Source organism: Toxorhynchites rutilus, chromosome 1, assembly GCF_029784135.1.
Source record: "Toxorhynchites rutilus septentrionalis strain SRP chromosome 1, ASM2978413v1, whole genome shotgun sequence".
In the NCBI taxonomy this organism is placed as follows: domain Eukaryota; kingdom Metazoa; phylum Arthropoda; class Insecta; order Diptera; family Culicidae; genus Toxorhynchites; species Toxorhynchites rutilus.
Window position 1 is genome coordinate 60614680 of NC_073744.1, and position 18530 is coordinate 60633209.

Consider the following 18530-nt stretch of genomic DNA (forward strand, 5'->3'; position numbering starts at 1 on the left):
TCCTCATCGTTTGTACTTCCGCGGGCGCAATTCGCGAGAGAGAGCACAATTTAATCATCCCCCTCGCCGCTCTGTCTTCCCTCGCAGGGAATCTCCGTTTCGCGACCGGATTCCGAAATGAGCGAAAGCAAATGGCGATAATAACGAAAATAAAACACCAAATAACATACCAGACAATTATAGAATGAACTTTTAACAAGCTTCTAATAATATATAATAAATAAGGTAAATATATGCTATTATAGCCGCTGAGAGAGGTTGAGAGCGTGGGGTGTCCGAGCAGGAACCTCCCATTCGGTTAGGCAGCGGGCAGGGATATGAATCTGGTTCCGAAAGTGGCAAGTGGGAGAAACGCATGGTATTGAAATCGAGTGGAGAAAGGGTTAGTAATCCAGCTGCCAGTCGGGAACATCTGTGGTGCAGCAGAGAGTAGAGTAGCTTACCCAACACAACGACAGAGAGGTTTAAAGCTCTCCATTAGACCACCAATCACAGCCAGTCTCGGGCTCGGCATGGTTGTACATAAATTAGCACCGCTTTTGCCGGACCGAATCGCTCCTCCTTTTTTCGAAGTTCGGTTTCCAGTGCTCTGGAAGCGATGTGTGAAGAAGAAGGAGAGAGAGAGTGGAATGATGACGAGGCTTTGCGCGGATCACGTGCGAGCTGGGCGAGCATCCAAGCTGGTATTGGTGGCGTCGAGTTTGGGTGTTTGTGTGTGTTGGAGCTCCCAGGCAGCTAATATAGTTGCTTTTTATTATGTGGCCAGGCGTCGTTGAATGTGGAACGGTTTACGTGCGTGCGTAATCTGCGGGCCCGTGGAGTGTTAAAAGCGTTGTTGTTGTTGTTGTTTCGTTTTGTTTATGCTGTTCCGGACGGATGGGGTGATAAACGAGGCATGAACAAAAACACCCAAGAACAAATTAAGCTGTTCGCGGACGGAATGAGGGTTCGAATGGGCCCTCGCGATTTATGCTGGAGCTTTGGTAGTGCGTAAGGTGCGTGTAGAACATGTTACTGCAACAATAACGGTGTCATTTTAACATTTCGGTGTGAAATGCAGTATTTGAATCAGTGAAAGATTGAAAAAAAACCCACAAAGATCGCCACTAGTGGAGCGAAATGATGCCATTGGCTTCGACCTCCGTGATGGCAATTCCGACCCATAAACCCCGGATAGGATTCAGCATTGAGTCCATCGTCGGCAACAGGATAACGAAATCGCCTCCGCACTTTTCGCCGAACAGTGAAGGTTCGGAGCGACCGATGAGTCCCCTCAGTGACAGTGGCTTTCCAAACGAACCATCCAAGCGCAGTCGGTTTAATTTCCACACAACACCAGTGGATATCCAGCGGGCACTGGGATTACCGGTCAATTGCGCTCCCAGTGATTACAGCAGTCGAATACAACGGTTGCACCACAGTTCGCCACCTCCCATGGATTTGAACCGTGGCCCTCGGCTGCCAGAATCTCCTCAGAGTCAAGACCTATCGCGTTTAGACAATAGTAGCAAAAGTCCTTCACTTCCTCACAGTCGACTAACTCCGGAGGACGTTACCAACCGACGCTCCCGGAGTCCATCTCCCCAATCATCACCAGCCGCCGGTCATCCGGCGGCGATGGCGGCCAAGGGGCCAATCATAGTTCCTGGAATCCCGGCCGGCTTGGTGAGGCCATTCCCGGTGGGGCACCCGCCATCGATGGGTGAGCTGAAACACATGGCGCCGCACTTCATGAACCCCCAGGAGATGGTCCAGGCGGCTCACAACCAGCACATGCTGGCGGCCCAGTTCCAGGCGGCAGCCGCCCTGGCTCACGCCCAGGCTGGCCACGGATTCCCACCGCCACCGCATCCGAGTCATTTGCACAACCAGAGCATTCCACGGGACAGCTACCCGCTGTACCCGTGGCTACTGAGTCGTCACGGCCGTAATGTGTTCCCGCCACGGTTTCCTGGAAGTAAGTCATGCTTTTATTACCACTTCACTTTTTATGGCTGTACCTCTCCAGCACACAGCACACAGCCAAGAGCAGAGTGCGTTTCGGTTTGTTTATTTTTTGTTCCTGGCTCAAAAATTTCACATTCAAAGCTGCTCAACGGGAATTATGCTAATTCCCTGCTGGTTTGGGGGTTGCGTTCGCGCGCTGCGTTTAAAAATGGAGTTCCTGGCTTCGGCTGTTTCTCGTTCGGGTGGCGAATATTATTGACGTCTACAAGGTCAGATCCGGCTTAAAGCCTCAGGCCAAATTTCGAATAATAAAGAATTGAAAATCGAATATTTATTCGCATTCAGTGCGTCCAAACAGGAGATTTTTTTTTAGAAAAAAAGTGCGTGTTTCTGGACTCATTCATAGTTTGGATCAATTGGCGAAACGTAGGCCGACTAAATGTACCGTGTTGAAAGGGGCAGTACTGTTTTTCGATCCAATTCCCGGTTTTTTGTCAATTCGTACCGTATTTTGAGAATACAGAAAATTCTTTTAATTCTTAACACACCCAGATTTTTTACGCGGTTTCTTACGAGGTTTTTTTACGCAAATTTTCGAATAAACGCGGTTTTTTTAACGCGAAGTACGCGAAGTACGTATCCTTCGCGTCGCGTAAAAAAAACTGGGTGTAGTCTACTGTCAATATTTCCAATAATTCTATTCGAATGAATAACTGATGAATAAATTGGGATTTACATCGTTGGATTCGCAGAGATTTTACACAACTATCTTCAAGATGCAATCGATAATTAATGGTAGGGGAACCGCGGGTAATACGGTCTGTGGGGGTGTATAGTTATATTTTGAATTTGCGATTTCTGTTAATGAGAACACTTTCTACATGTTATTCTATAATATTTAAGCAATGAATACTGGTCAAAAGTGGAAAAGGAAAACAAGAACCGAAAATAATACATGATTCCGCGTAAGGATGTAATTTTAGCTGCTTCGATATTAAGCAATTTGAGTGGTTTAATATCAAAATTCGTTGATGGTTATATTTCGGTTTGCGAGCTAACTGAGAAGCGATATTAGGTATGTATGGAAAAGTAAATTCATTTTTGAGTGGAAAAATTTAAATTATTGAAATAATTGTACTGGTGGGGTAAAACGGACAGTTGCTAATGGGAGTGAGATGAACTGTGAAAAGTCTGTTTAATCTATAAATGGAAATCAAATCGTCAAATGTGGACTGTTTGGAAGCTGACTGGAACCAAAAGCAAAATAGTCGAGGGTCTGTCCGTTTATACTGCTGAAAAGCACGATATCACTTCTAGGTGGGTTAATTCGATTTTTTCATCATTTAACGGACATTCGTGAAGAGTTTAGAACTTTTTTTTTTTATTAAATCGTTTATTTTTACAGGCTCAGTTACATAAGTTTAAAGGAGCCAAACTCCTATCTGTATAGTTACAAGTATACATAAACATTTTTTATTAATTCTAATGTTAATGAAGTAGAGAACCGATTACTCGCGGCTTGCTCGAGTTTAGAAGGGTGACATTTTGTTTCAGGAAAAGGATGGGATATAAGGATATGTTGACAATGTTCACACTCACATTCATCATACTCAATTCTTAAGCCTTAAGGATCTTATATCTAACATGTATTTACATTTCACCTTATTCTATTGTTAGTAAGAAGGGATTTGATTTCTCGCGAAGGAAAAGGAAAAGGAGAATATAAGGATATAAGGACAATCACACACGAAGATCGATAGCTTTTAGGAAGACATATATTTGGGACATGTAATCAAGGTCTAACCGAGCCAACACATCTCTCACCGGCACATTGGGCTGCCTTCCTCTAGCCCGAAGAGAGTTTTCTAAATTCGATCTGGCAACAAGATACTCCTCGCACGACCAAACAACGTGTTCGATGTTGTGGTAACCTTGGCCACAAGCACAGATATTGCCATCGGCAAGATTAAAACGAAAGAGTAGCGCGTCTAACGAACAGTGATTGGACATGAGTCGGGAGAAGGTGCGAATAAAGTCCCGACTTAAGTCCAGACTTTTGAACCATGGTTTGAGGCTAACCTTCGGAATAATCGAGTGAAGCCACCGACCCAATTCATCTTCGTTCCACTTACGTTGCCAGTTAGCGATGGTATTTTTACGGACTAAAGAATACAATTCATTGAAAGCGATTTTTTTTATTTTTTTATCCCATTTATTTATTTAAGGCTCATTAGCATTTTAGCTGTAACAGAGCCGAATTTTAATCGTGTACATGTCACATGGTTATCATATCTATAATTAGCACATTACACAGTTGCCATTCGCCAGTATTTCTTCTATACCATTACATATGGTACATTCACACAGTAGCCATTTAGGCGTAAGGGTATTCTTTCTGTTCTTCCATTATCCAGTTGGACCACCGGACAGCGGAGACAGTTGATTGATCATTGTTGAATTATTTATAGAACAGCAGCCCGATGTGTCTTGCAGAGCAGAGCAGTTGTATGGATGAATCGATCTTATTTCGACCGTGGATCGATCTCCATCGCTGATGATTGTTGCGTGGACGTAGCTATTCTGTAACAACACAAAGATGGTCAATGAGGGCCCTGAGTTTTGAACTCACGATCGATCGCTTACTAAGCGAACGTGCAAACAATGTGGCTACGGAGACCCCCATTGAAAGCGATTTGACGCTGATAAATATCGCCTTCAATTGCACCTACCTTTGCCAATGAGTCAGCCCTCTCATTACCCGGAATTGAGCAATGAAGGGACCCAGACAAAGGTAATGACATAACAGCGTCTGGTTAAAGCACTCAAAATTTCTCGTATTCTCTCAAGGAAGTACGGCGAGTGCTTTTCCGGCCTCACTGAACGGATAGCTTCGACAGAGCTAAGACTATCCGTTACAATGTAATAGTGTTCAACAGGTCGTGAGGCGACGCTGTCCAGCGCCCAGTGTATTGCTGCCAATTCAGCAATATACACTGAGCCAGGATTCTGAAGACTGTGTGAGGTGCTAAAAAATTCGTTGAACACTCCAAATCCTGTGGACTCATTCATAGAGGACCCATCAGTAAAGTACATATTATCACAATTGATACGCCCATATTTTGCATTGAAGATCGTAGGAACGATCCCCGATCGATGATAATCTGGAATTCCATGGATTTTCTCCTTCATGAACAGATCAAAATGTACAGAAGAATTGATGTAGTCAGGAAAACAAACACGGTTGGGAGTATACGAAGAAGGATCAACCTGCATGGAGATGAATTCATGATATGAGCTCATGAATCCTGAATGAAAATTTAGCTCGATAAGCTGCTCAAAATTTCCGATCACCAATGGGTTCATAACCTTACACCGGATGAGGAACCGAAGAGATAATAAATTGAAGCAATCTTTTAGTGGGAGTACGCCTGCCAAAACCTCGAGACTCATGGTATGCGTTGAGGGCATACATCCCAACGCAATACGGAGACAAAGATACTGAATTCGCTCGAGTTTAATGAGATGTGTTTTGGCAGCTGATTGAAAACAGAAACTGCCATACTCCATCACTGAGAGAATAGTTGTTCGGTACAACATTATAAGATCTTCGGGATTGGCTCCCCACCATGTGCCGGTAATTGTACGGAGAAAGTTTATTCTTTGTTGGTATTTTTTACTCAGATACCTAATATGGGCCCCCCAAGTACATTTGGAGTCGAACCAGACCCCAAGATACTTGAATGACATAGCATGAGTGATCGGTTTACCCAAAAGTTGAAGCTTTGGTTTTGCTGGTCTATGCTTCCTAGAAAAAACCACCATCTCTGTTTTCTCCGTGGAGAATTCGATCCCTAGCCCAATGGCCCAGGTTGAAAAATTGTTCAAAGTATCTTGTAAGGGTCCTTGCAGGTCGGATTCGATTGATCCTACGACAGACACCACTCCGTCATCTGCAAGTTGTCTTAGGCTGCAATTTTGTGTAAGACAATTGTCGATGTCGCTTACATAGAAGTTGTACAAAAGGGGGCTTAAACATGAGCCCTGGGGGAGGCCCATGTAGGAGACCCGATTTACTGTCGAATCCCCGTGAGAAAAGTTCAAATGTTTCTCACAAAGCAAGTTATAAAAAACATATTATTCAACAGAGGCGGCAGACCCCGAGAGTGTAATTTGTCTGACAAAACCTCTATTGAAACAGAATTAAAGGCCCCCTTTATGTCCAAGAATACTGAAGCCATTTGTTTTTTTTCGGCGTAAGCCATTTGAATTTCTGAAGAAAGCAACGCAAGACAATCATTTGTCCCCTTGCCCCTGCGGAACCCATATTGTGTATCTGAGAGTAGGCCATTGGTTTCAACCCATCGATCAAGGCGAAACAAGATCATTTTCTCCAACAATTTCCGTATACAAGACAGCATTGCTATTGGGCGGTACGAATTGAAGTCGGACGCGGGTTTTCCGGGTTTTTGAATAGCTATAACTCGTACTTGTCTCCAATCATCTGGAACAATATTATGCTCCAGAAACCGATTGAATAAATTCAACAAGCGATGTTTCGCCACATCAGGGAGGTTTTTTAACAAGTTAAACTTAATTCTATCCGTTCCTGGAGCCGAATTGTTACAAGAAAGGAGAGCAAGGGAGAATTCTACCATCGAAAACTCGGAATCAAGATCGCACCTATCTTGTGGTATATCTCGAACAATTTTTTGCACAGGAACGGAATCGGGACAAACCTTCCGTGCAAAATTAAAAATCCATCGATGTGAATATTCTTCGCTTTCATTCGATGAAGAGCGATTTCTCATGTTTCGAGCCACTTTCCATAATTTTTTCATTGACGTTTCTCGTGACAAACCTCCCACGAAATTTCGCCAATAAGCACGTTTTTTCCCTTTGATCAAGTTTTTAAATTGATTTTCAAGGTCCAAATACGTTTGAAAATTCTCAATGGTTCCACGTTTCCGAAAAGCTTTAAATGCGTTCGATTTATCCTGATAAAGTTTGGAACATTGGCTATCCCACCATGGATTGGGAGGTCTTTGACGAAAAGTGGAGCCTGGGATGGGTTTCGTTTGAGCGCGAACCGCGCTGTCATATATCAAACGAGAAAGGAAGTTATACTCCTCCAATGGAGGTAAACCATCTCTGGAATTGATGGCTAGAGCAATCGCGTCCGCATATTTTTTCCAGTCAATGTGTCTTGTGAGGTCATATGCCATGTTTATAGATTCAGAAGAATTCGAACCAATGGTGATGGAAATTTTGATTGGCAAGTGGTCACTGCCGTTGGGGTCCTGGATTACATTCCACTTGCAATCTAACGATAGTGTATTCGAGCAAAGCGAGAGGTCAAGAGCACTTGGGTTAGCAGGAGGTTTAGGTACACGTGTTGTTTCCCCAGTGTTCAAAACGGTCATATTGAAGCTGTTACAAAGGTCATATATCAACAATGAACGATTGTCGTCGTACTGTTCCCCCCAGGCAGTTCCGTGAGAGTTGAAGTCTCCCAAGATCAATCGTGGCTCAGGAAGGAGTGAGCACATGTCAACAAGTTGCTTGCGGCTAACCGCAGCTCTCGGAGGCCAATACAAGCTGACAATACAAAGGTCTTTGCCTCTGATGTTTGCATGACAAGCAACAGCTTCGATCCCCCCAATAGGTGGAAGGTCAATTCTAAAAAATGAGTGGCACTTATTGATCCCCAATAGCACCCCTCCGTATCTGTCAACACGGTCCAAGCGTATAATATTAAAATCGTGGAAAGAGATATCATCTCGCGAAGAAAGCCAAGTTTCGGACAGAGCAGAAACGTCACAATTGAAGTTATGAATTAAAAATTTTAATGTATCCAATTTAGGGATAAGACTACGACAATTCCACTGTAAAACAGTGATATCTCCGACCTCTCTATTTGAATTAGACATCAAGAGAGATAATCATTGCAAGGAGGGGCCATGTTTGCATCAATTGTTGCAAAATTGTCTTTAATACTGGAAGCATTGAAATGACAATGGTTCTGATGGAGTCGGAAACATTAAAGCATGTGAAGATTTGACTCAGAAGGTCAGTCAACTCTATAAATCCCGATTGGGGAGTTGAGCTGGACGGAAAAATAGGGACATTTGGGGTTTTTGATGTCCCCTCGAGTGCTGGGTCGTTCGAAGGTGAACTATTCCCACGGAAGCCAGGAGGAACCTGATTTTGCTTGTCCGCTGCACTCGATTTTTTAGGCATGCTAACAGGAGGGGCTTGTCCTTGAACTTTGGGAGTGGTCACATTTTTGCGCCGGGGATTCCCTTGGAAAATGAACGGTGTGCCCCCGTTAGCTGTGTCCGCTTCCATTTCGTCAACGGGCAACGTGGCGAAGACATTTTGTGTGATGATTGGTTGTTGTTGGGCCAGTGGAGAAGCGCCCTTTGAAATATCCGCAAAAGTGCGTTTCGAGCGTTCCTTCAAAGAGCGCTTCTGTTTCTCCCAGCGACTCTTGTAAGTTTCACAAACTGCGAGCTCGTGTGGGGATCCCCCCCAATATGGACATTTATGCTCAGTCGCACTGCAGGATTTCCCCTCATGTTGCTCTCCGCAAGTGGCACAGCGCTCCTTGTTGGCACAATAATCTGAAGTGTGACCAACTGACTTGCATTTTTGGCAAGTCATGGGCTTTGGCACGAAGAGTCGCACAGGCAGTCTTAATTTGCCCACCATGACGTAGTCAGGGAGAGCGGAACCAGCAAAAGTTACTCGAAACGAATCTGACGGCGTGAATTTAGTTTTTCCCTTTTCTTGGGATACTTTCCCTAGTTGGCGGCTGTCCAAAATTTTAACGCCCACCAACGGGAGTCTTTTAAATTTACCAACTCCTTCCTTTATCATTTCACACGTCAGACCCGTTTCAGTTATCACCCCCGAGATTTCTACGTCATGGGACGGCACGTAGACACGATACTCTAGGGAGAATCTCTCGTCGATCACAACTGCATTTGCGTGTTTCCGATCACTCACGACAACACGCAGTTTGTTCGGTCTAACCTTAGAGATTTCGACCACGGAGGAATAATATCTTGCCAGATCTTTCGAAACCTGAATGACATTGATGGATTTTCCGTTCGGTTTGGGCCGGAAAAAAACAACCCATGGGCCAGCTCCAGGTGAATCTTCTGGATAGACCTTGACACGAGGAGAGGAAGCAACTGAGGGGGAGGTCGAGGTCGATTGTTGAGCGGGAGCGGGATCAGTAGGGCTGGGAGGCAAGTTCGGGAGTTGAGCGGAAACGGCAGCGGGAGAATGAGGGGGTGAAGAGGAAAGGTTTGCAAATTTTCTTGAGGGAGGCTTATTGAGGTGAGTTAACTCTTCCTGTGAAGAGACATCTTCTGAGGGGGGAACGCGTTTAAGCGACTTCCCAGCACCCGTAGCTGGGGAGGGGGAGACAGTGGATTCGATATCCATGTCAACGCTTTCTTCCCCTTCTGCCATTTAAAATGGCAGATGTACACTTTCTTAAAATTTTTGCAATTTTTTTTTTTCTAATATTAACCTTAACCTAATAACCTTAACCTATTAATTTCAGTATACTTATTATGCAGACCAGTGCGGATTGTTTATAACGGTGCTGCGTGTTGATCGTTCGGTACAGCTGAACCCGTGTATCGCACCACGCGGTGATGATGTCGAAGACGGTGCTACGGCGATAACACACCAGCGCACAGCGCTCGCGTGCAGGGTTTCTTCCTCTCGTATGTTGTGTCTGCTTCAATGAATTCACAGGGAATCCCGTTAGTGTCCAACACTCACTTCACCAGCCACGAAAATAACAGTATCACTTCAACGATGGACGATAACGATATAAAACCGTCCGGCGGCTTCGAGCTTAGGAAGACGAATGAGTTTAGAACTTGGTTGAATAAAATTATTCCTCTCGCGATCGATAAACCTCTACGCTTCATATATTACAAACCTGTCCATATTACCCCCACTACATGTCTATTATACCCGCATCGAAAAAAATGTTGTACTTCTCGGTTTGTTTTAATTTTAGTAAAAACATTGAAAAATACTTTTTTGTAAAATATTTGGCCAATTAGGTAGAAAAACAGTATATTGAATTGCAAGAATGATGCAGTTTCTTGCAATTCAATATACTGTTTTGGGAAACATGAGTTTCCAAAGATATAATTGAAGTTTCTCTCCGTTTTACCCCCACCTCCCCTAACTGAATGGCAAAAGTGTTCCGTAGTGCTACGGGATTCAACTGGAAACCCATGCTTCAAACTATGGTTGCTTTTCAACATCAGAGACATCAGTTGGTAACATGGTCAAACATTTATTCGCCTTGTTGAAAGAGGCGATGTGTCTGCCACTGGCATTGGCGTTAATTTTGACGATTTTATTAGAATTCTTCAACGTAGAAGGAAAGAATTAGTTTTGTCTAGCAAGGTGCAAAGTGGTCTGGAAAGTTTAGCTGATTCAGATAATATACAGAACACGAAATTTATTTAAACTGTGAGAAAACGATGGTTTTACGATACTACGTTGAAGTACATTGAAAAATGGATGGTTAGTCTAACATACAACAGTATAAATTGATTGTATCGAAGTCCATTCCTAACCGATGATTCAAAGTAGCATTAGTAAAAATCTCACTTTTCAGATGAATTGAAGCAGTACACAATAACTAAAGTAATTAAAATGAATGAGATAAAAGTAGGAGGGTCTGAGCCTAGATGCTCGGACGGAAGCTTGACGTAGGACTTCGATTATTGGGGACAATTACTTTTGAATTGTGTTTTTGTAACTGTTCGGAGTTCCGTAAATTTAACTCATTCAATACTCCAGAATTCGGCTCCTTTAAACTTATGTAACTGAGCCTGTAAAAATAAACGAATTTAATAAAAAAAAATAATACTCCAAATGGTTGCCCTGGAAAAATCTTTTGTTATATAAACTTAACTGAACTGAACTCGTTAATAAGAGTAATAGTAAACTGTTAGAAAAATCAGATAGATATTCCAACATTACCATAAAAAAATCGACATTCTCTTATATCGTTGTTGGCATGAAAACTTCACAGCTATTCATGTCATGTCATTGATATCGTTATTTCCTAATTTGTACAATTTTTTTCAATACTGGTGAAAGAAGGTGTTTCTTTAAAGGTCGCAAATTGTATGTCAACATATATTTATCGCTGGACAGTGTTGTATGTAATAATTTAATTCGCGCAATTTTACATATTTTCTGTTGGGAATCAACCTTGGTTCCATGAATAATAATGTTTAAAAATAATTCAATCAAAGAAAAAATCCCATAAAGCTATTTTTTAATTTTTACAATAATCCGGTGATGGTTATCGCGATAACACGTACATGTAATAGGCCAATCAATAGATTGAAGGCAACGAAGATTTTTTTTTTAATTTGCCTTTCCACTGGAAGATTATTTGTTTACCTAAATCATGAATTGTCTCAGCTTCCTCCGTATTTTTTTTGATGAACAGAAAAACCATAAATTGATAATGAAAATCTTAATTTTTACAATCCTAATTTTAGATTCAAAATTAGGCATACATTAAAAAATAAGCTACGCGTTACATGCATTTTTCTTGTGAATGACTATATCGTTCTTTTTCAGTTTCTAAGTGTTCTTGTCATCTTCATTCGTATCGTTAACCGCAATCCGCAATCCGCAATCCACATGTGTTCAGTTCAGCTGCACTTCATTCGTTCCCAAACGGTTCACTCGGAATCAGTACGTATGACGAACAACTCTTCGTTCATGTGAGGAAGGTGTTTCTGGCTTTAAGGAGATGTTTTCTGACGAAAATTGAATTCCTCTTTTATTTTCAAAAACCGAAAAATACATGCAAAAAAAAAACGAATAAAAATTTTTTTGACTCGATTGTATACAGTGAAAAGAAATCAAAAACTGTGTATAATCGAGTCCGCCCTGTACTTCAAATCACACTTGATCGGTTTAAAAAATGACAATAACTCTATTGTCGTCAATCCTGAAGAAAAACACCTGCTGGAGAGCACGTGTGTAGATTCAATGCTCAAGCGGTGCTAGAATCATAGAAGACGACTGCACAGTGGCGGGAGTAATTGTGATTCGAGGAAAAAACAATAATCTGGAATTCATCGTTGACGCACATCGTTCATACGACTTTGTCCATGTTCTTCTTCAATAGCACTAACGTTCCCAATGTTCGCCTTATCATCGGTGTATTACTTGCATCATTTTTAGTAGTACTTGGACGAATTTTCAATGCCGAGTAATACGCCTTGAATGTATTCTAAGTGACCAGCTCAGGAACATTTGTGACAAGTCAGAAGGGCCTCTTAGACAAAAAAAATATAGGAGGTTGTGTTCAAGACACGACCGCATTGTTGACGTAGAACTACGCTGTAGTTTAATTCAAGTCGCTTGTTAAAAACTGCGGATATCATTTCATAATGCTACGAAAATTTTAAAATAACCATTCTACCAGTTTGGTCGCTCTGAAATGTTTTTTTTTATTGTAGAATCATCTGACGATAATTGTTTGATGATTCATTCTTGTGCTCGCAGAACAATACATTCTTGAGATAAGCGAAACTGTTAATGGAGAAAGTTTTGCGACTGGCACGCGAGCCCAAATAAATTAATAAATTAATATAACTAATTGAATAACTTGGTATTCCCCAAATAATTTTTTGGTGCAGAAGCTTAACACCTGCTTCACCATAGCGTCAAATCAATGAATTGATGAAAAAAAAAACAAACAAAGTTAACTGCTTGGAAAAAGGCCGAATATTTGCCTCAGAAGAGATTCATTACTAATACATTAGCGTAAATATTTCCCTCAACCAAACAATCGTCAATCATAGCATAAAAAAGTTAGGCGATTGTTGCATCGTTACAGGGCCAATGTACACGGGAGCAGATACAAATGTGGGTTGAAGCACGCACGTACGCACTTAAATATTCATATATCGATGGCTTGAAGCAACTGAATATAAACACACTTATCCACATAACACATAAGCCCTTTCTATTAATATTGCCAGTCTAGATTAGCTTATCTGTCATCCTTTGTGGAGAGAGTTTTCCTACCGTTATGCGAAACCAAATCACTGACAAAATTCCAGAACATTTATTTTTTTGGTGAGCTGACGATAGCTTGTTGATTCCCCATACAATTGTGTAGCTTAGAACCTTAATGCAATGGCGTCAGTTTGCTGCAATGATTGCAATGTTAGAGACATCAGCGAGTGAGTAATTTGATCGCGTCCACAGCAACGATGTTGTTCAGTCGATTTCCTCACGAAGAATGAAAGTTTTCCTCAGCGAGATCCACTGTTTATACTCTAGGCAAATATTCCCCTTCGTTCTTCTTCTTTTCCTTTGTTCACGGAGACTTTACATTTTACGATTTCCCCTTCGTTGCTCGTCGATAAGTTGCTCGTTATTGACAGCTCTGTTCGGGAAAGCACTCAAATGGACAGAACAAATGTATGAAGAAATGGGAATGCTTCCAATTTTCATCAATTTAAACCAGATACAGACTATGGGATTTTAATGTATAGCATATCAAACAAATCTTAGGGAATTTCCGATTCGTTTGGTATGTAAATCGCCAAAATCCGTTCGCGGCAAAAATAGTTGTTAACGTTAACTTTATTTCATAAAAATGTGACCTGTTTTCTGATTTGGCACCCTTAATGAAAGACGTAGTTCTACGTCAAAACAACAAGACAAGACGGATATTGCATAAACATGAAACAACAAGACCTTGCTAAAGGTAATTCATGTGAACATCATGTTAAGAACATCATTTCTCATTTTGAATTGTATCATATGATTATTAGTTATGATCAGAGTGACGCCATTCTACGATGTCGTGAGCTGTGCCAACAATTTATGATCGACATTTGCGCGAAAGTAGAGAGCGTGTGTTCAAACAAAAAATGAAGCCCTGTCAAATTCGGACTTACATATTGCTGGATGTAGTCGGTTGCAGGGTAGACGCGAGGATTACCTCATACACATATTTTTAGTTTTACAGAATTACCCGAACGGATTGCAATTTTGCATTCTGTAATCCGATCGACTCGAGTCCAATCGAGTTGTGCAAGTGTGGCAACCTTTGCCATACAATACGACATAGCTGACATTGAGCCCAGTGTTCCATTTATATGAACCAAAAATGGTTATGGATTTTCGGGTGGAATATACACGCTTTCAAAACGATAATTTTAAATGAAAAATTAGCTCTACACATCAAATGTGTTCTATGTAAAAAAATAACACATTCTCTCCAAGTGGGGGAAAATCTTGAACGAAAATTGTTCCTGGTAATGGCTTTATATTGTAGGTAAAGTTTTGGTGGAAATGCTAAGAAAATTTATAGGAAAAAAGTTAGGTTAGGGACTGTGTATTCAAACTTTATTAAATTAAGTGATCATTTTCATTCAAACTTCAACAATTTGAATTTGTTTCTGGATATGCCAATCTGATAGAGATTAAATTGCTCCACGAATACGGATGAACCATTCTGACGTCTGTTTCGCGACAAGGCAAGGTTGCCACATTTGCATAGAACGATTGATTTTGAGACGAACGGATTTAAGAATGCAAAAGATGATGTCGATCGAATCGTGAAGTCGAGTTTCAAACTTCTGGGATATGGGTGATTGTTCGATATTGTTACCAAGAATATGATTCATGCATGGATCTTAAACTTTTATCGCCTTGCATGACGGGTGTAATATGTACAAGATGTTTTCCTAAATATTGCACAAACGACACGATCACAAGCGTACGCGGATGACAAATATATCAACGAAGAAATAGTGACAATGTCAGATAATCATTCACAGAAATCAACAACGCAGACATTCACTCTGACAATCGTTGGGCAGTACCATATTCTCATCAGTTGTGCAAAAAACTCAATGTTCACGATAATTTTTGCTCAGCTATTGCAGTATTAGGTATTATAGGGCACTCACGTTCAGACCTGTTGATAGTGATGAATAAACGAAATGAAATGAATAAATGTTGAGTTCTGCAATTCTATGTAAAACAATAAATACATTTGCAAGTCCGTGAATTAAGGAAGCAATATGACTGTATATTAAATTCAAAATACCGATGTGAATACAATGTGAATAATTGAATGAAAACGATGAAATAGTGCGCTACCAAATAGGCCGGTACATCAGCTCCATTGAAGTTGTTTTCAATCCCATTTCATGAACAGTTATAAATCTAGCCGTCCATCTTTAAAACGGCAAGCGCGTATTTTACAACAACGAGACAACGGACATTTTACTATAAAAATATATTACTTTTTTCACTTTATATTTAACTATTAAGAGTTCAAACATGCTAGTTATGTTGATGAAATACATAATACACACTTTCGTTCAAATCTTTTCATTTGTTCTGCTTTTTGATCACATTCGATTAATTTTATAGATCGTTAAAACGTTCAAACACGCTTACAATACATTATACTTGTTTCATTTAACACCCAAAATATTCACTAGGAATAATTCATATGGCAGAACAACGTTTCCCGGGTCAACTAGAATAAAGGGTGTGTCACATCAAATTGCATCACGGAAAAAACGCTGTAGAAATTCGCCCAGTAGACCGATCCTTTTGAAAATTTTAGACAGTAAAATAAAAACTATTAAACAACTTTTGGCATTTTCTTTTTATTCATACTTCGAGCCCAAGCCCGTATGCTCCCACCTTCCTCTTTACCCCGTCCATAAGGTTCTGTACAACGTCAGGTTGTAGTTTTTTCTGAACAGAAATCCATTTTCTCTTGAAGTCCGCCTCCGATTTGACAACTTTTGGGTTCTTCCGGAGGGCCTGCTTCATAATCGCCCAATATTTCTCTTTTGGGCGAAGCTCCGGCGCGTTGGGCGGGTTCATTTCCTTTGGCACGAAGGTGACCCCGTTGGCTTCGTACCACTCCAACACGTCCTTTGAATAGTGGCACGAAGCGAGATCCGGCCAGAAGATGGTCGGGCCCTCGTGCTGCTTCAATAATGGTAGTAAGCGCTTCTGTAGGCACTCCTTAAGGTAAACCTGCCCGTTTACCGTGCCGGTCATCACGAAGGGGGCGCTCCGCTTTCCGCAAGAGCAGATCGCTTGCCACACCATGTACTTTTTGGCAAACTTGGATAGTTTCTGCTTGCGAATCTCCTCCGGAACGCTGAATTTGTCCTCTGCGGAGAAGAACAACAGGCCCGGCAGCTGACGAAAGTCCGCTTTGACGTAGGTTTCGTCGTCCATTACCAGGCAATGCGGCTTCGTCAGCATTTCGGTGTACAGCTTCCGGGCTCGCGTCTTCCCCACCATGTTTTGCCTTTCGTCGCGGTTAGGAGCCTTCTGAACCTTGTATGTACGCAGGCCCTCCCGCTGGACGAATGAACTTGACAAATTCAGCTTATTGGCGACATCCCGGACCGAACTTCTCGGATCACGTCTAAACTGCTTAACTACGCGCTTGTGATCTTTTTCACTGACGGAGCATCCATTTTTGCCGTTCATCACCTTCCGGTCGATGGTTAGGTTCTCGAAGTATCGTTTTAGTACTCTGCTGACCGTGGATTGGACGATTCCCAGCATCTTACCGATGTCCCGATGTGACAACTCCGGATTTTCGAAATGAGTGCGCAGGATTAATTCACGACGCTCTTTTTCGTTCGACGACATTTTTCCAAATTTACGAAAAATTGACAGTGAAGCATGGCCAACGTGATCTATACACTCTTATCTGATTATAAGCGAAAGCTGAAGATAAAATTCCTAAAAATAAAATTTCTACAGCGTTTTTTCCGTGATGCAATTTGACGTGACACACCCTTTAGTATAACATATATCGCGATAACGATTTTACGTAATATTGGATTACATCCCATAATTTTTCGCTACATTTTTCGTAGAGTGGTCCTCCCATATAGAAATTAAAGACGAAATCCTACGTCAAAAAGGAGGAACTAATAATTTTTGCTAGTTGCAACAATTAGCAACAAAAATACCCCTAAAAAATAATTTTACTGGTAATGGTTCAAAAAAATTTCAACATCCTTTCGGGCGGCGAAAGTGTTGGTTGGCTACTTTCGTCGTTGCTTATATAGCTTTATTTATTAGTTCCTCCTCCTACGTTTTCGCAACGAAATTGTTGTAGTAGATCCTCCGCTTCAGGTTCACCCAGCTGGAGGACGTTCGGGAGTTGGCGGACTTCGGAATCTTCAAACGTTCCCTCCAGCGACTTCTTCGCGTAACTGATGAAGGCCAAAACAGGATTTTTCCGTCATGATATGTGGACAACTTTAAAATCACGACTCAATGTTGAAATCATGTCAAACAGAAATTTTGTCTGGAATGTGACAAATTTCATGAGAAAATTTCCAAATATCATAATAATATAAATATTCCTTTGATTTGGGAATAAAGCGGGTACACATAAAATTGATTGTTTAGTTACATTCTCGGTTTTATTTACTCAATGAAATTTTTCAAAAAATGGGTTTTTGTTTTTTTTTGGCCTACGTGTCCCGCTTTTATTCCGGAACTATTTGGTCAGCCTATTGAAACGAAAATCGGTCAGCAATCGGATTGAAAACAAGAAAAAAAATAGTGAAACACATAAGATTCAAGTACTTATTCTGATGATATTGCAATATTTTGATCCCTACGATATGATTTTTGGATTGAATATTCCTCAACCATTCTAAGTTAGGAAACAACAAGAATTGTCAAAAAAAAGTTATAGAAGCAAGGTGCAACACCGAAATTCTGTAACTTTGGTTACAGAATCCATTAATCCGTTTAAATTAAGTAATCCATTAGTCCAATTACCGTTTTGTTTCAAATTCCGAACACTGAAGCATTGTTGGCCATTAAACAGTGTCTCATTACTCAAAATGGTTCTGTTTCGCGAAATTAATTTGATTTTTGGATACAATAGAGCATTTTTTTGCTTAACTACACTAAAATTGATTTAAAAATTAATATTAATGGTAAAAGGCTAGAAATATGTTAAATTACATTTATCTCAAGTTTCGAACACCATTTCTGTCTGGGACTCAAATTCCAAACACTATTTAAATAATTTGTTTATCCATTTATAGTAGATTATACCTTTTCTAGTACTTAACACGGCAACAGCAAACGAAATAGTTAAAACAACAACAAAAACTGAAAAATTAACGATGCTTGTTTTTTACTGAATTTGCGAACGCAAACATCTCATAAGTGGTTTTGACAGTTACTTTTTTGCAAATGCTTAATATTATAAACTATAGGCTTTATCGATACCTGTAAATGATGTTAAAATGAAGCCCCAAAGAATGTCAGGTTTTTTTTTATTATTCAATTTTTGTAACATTAAACTTTACCACATTTACATTTAAAAATAAAGTGTTCGTGTGAGACCAAACGATATTCCGCTTTCTTTAGCTAGCTTGTGAAATGTTTTACTGCACAAATCATTCACTGTAGAAAAAACCGCCCTTTTATTCACAGCTACAAGGATTTTTTTTCTTTTGGAATATTCTACTTGCATATTTTCATTTAAATGTGAT

General features: G+C 40.7%; 1 protein-coding gene across 1 annotated transcript in view; it reads left to right on the top strand.

Moving 5' to 3' along the window:
• Positions 1–773: 773 nt before the first annotated feature.
• Positions 774–18530, top strand: part of LOC129763087 (homeotic protein empty spiracles-like) — a 105987-nt gene continuing 88230 nt past the window's right edge. The window contains exon 1 of the mRNA XM_055761852.1: positions 774–1957. Coding sequence (XP_055617827.1) covers positions 1120–1957 — 838 coding nt within the window. The 5' untranslated portion in view covers positions 774–1119. The remainder of the gene's footprint in view (positions 1958–18530) is intronic.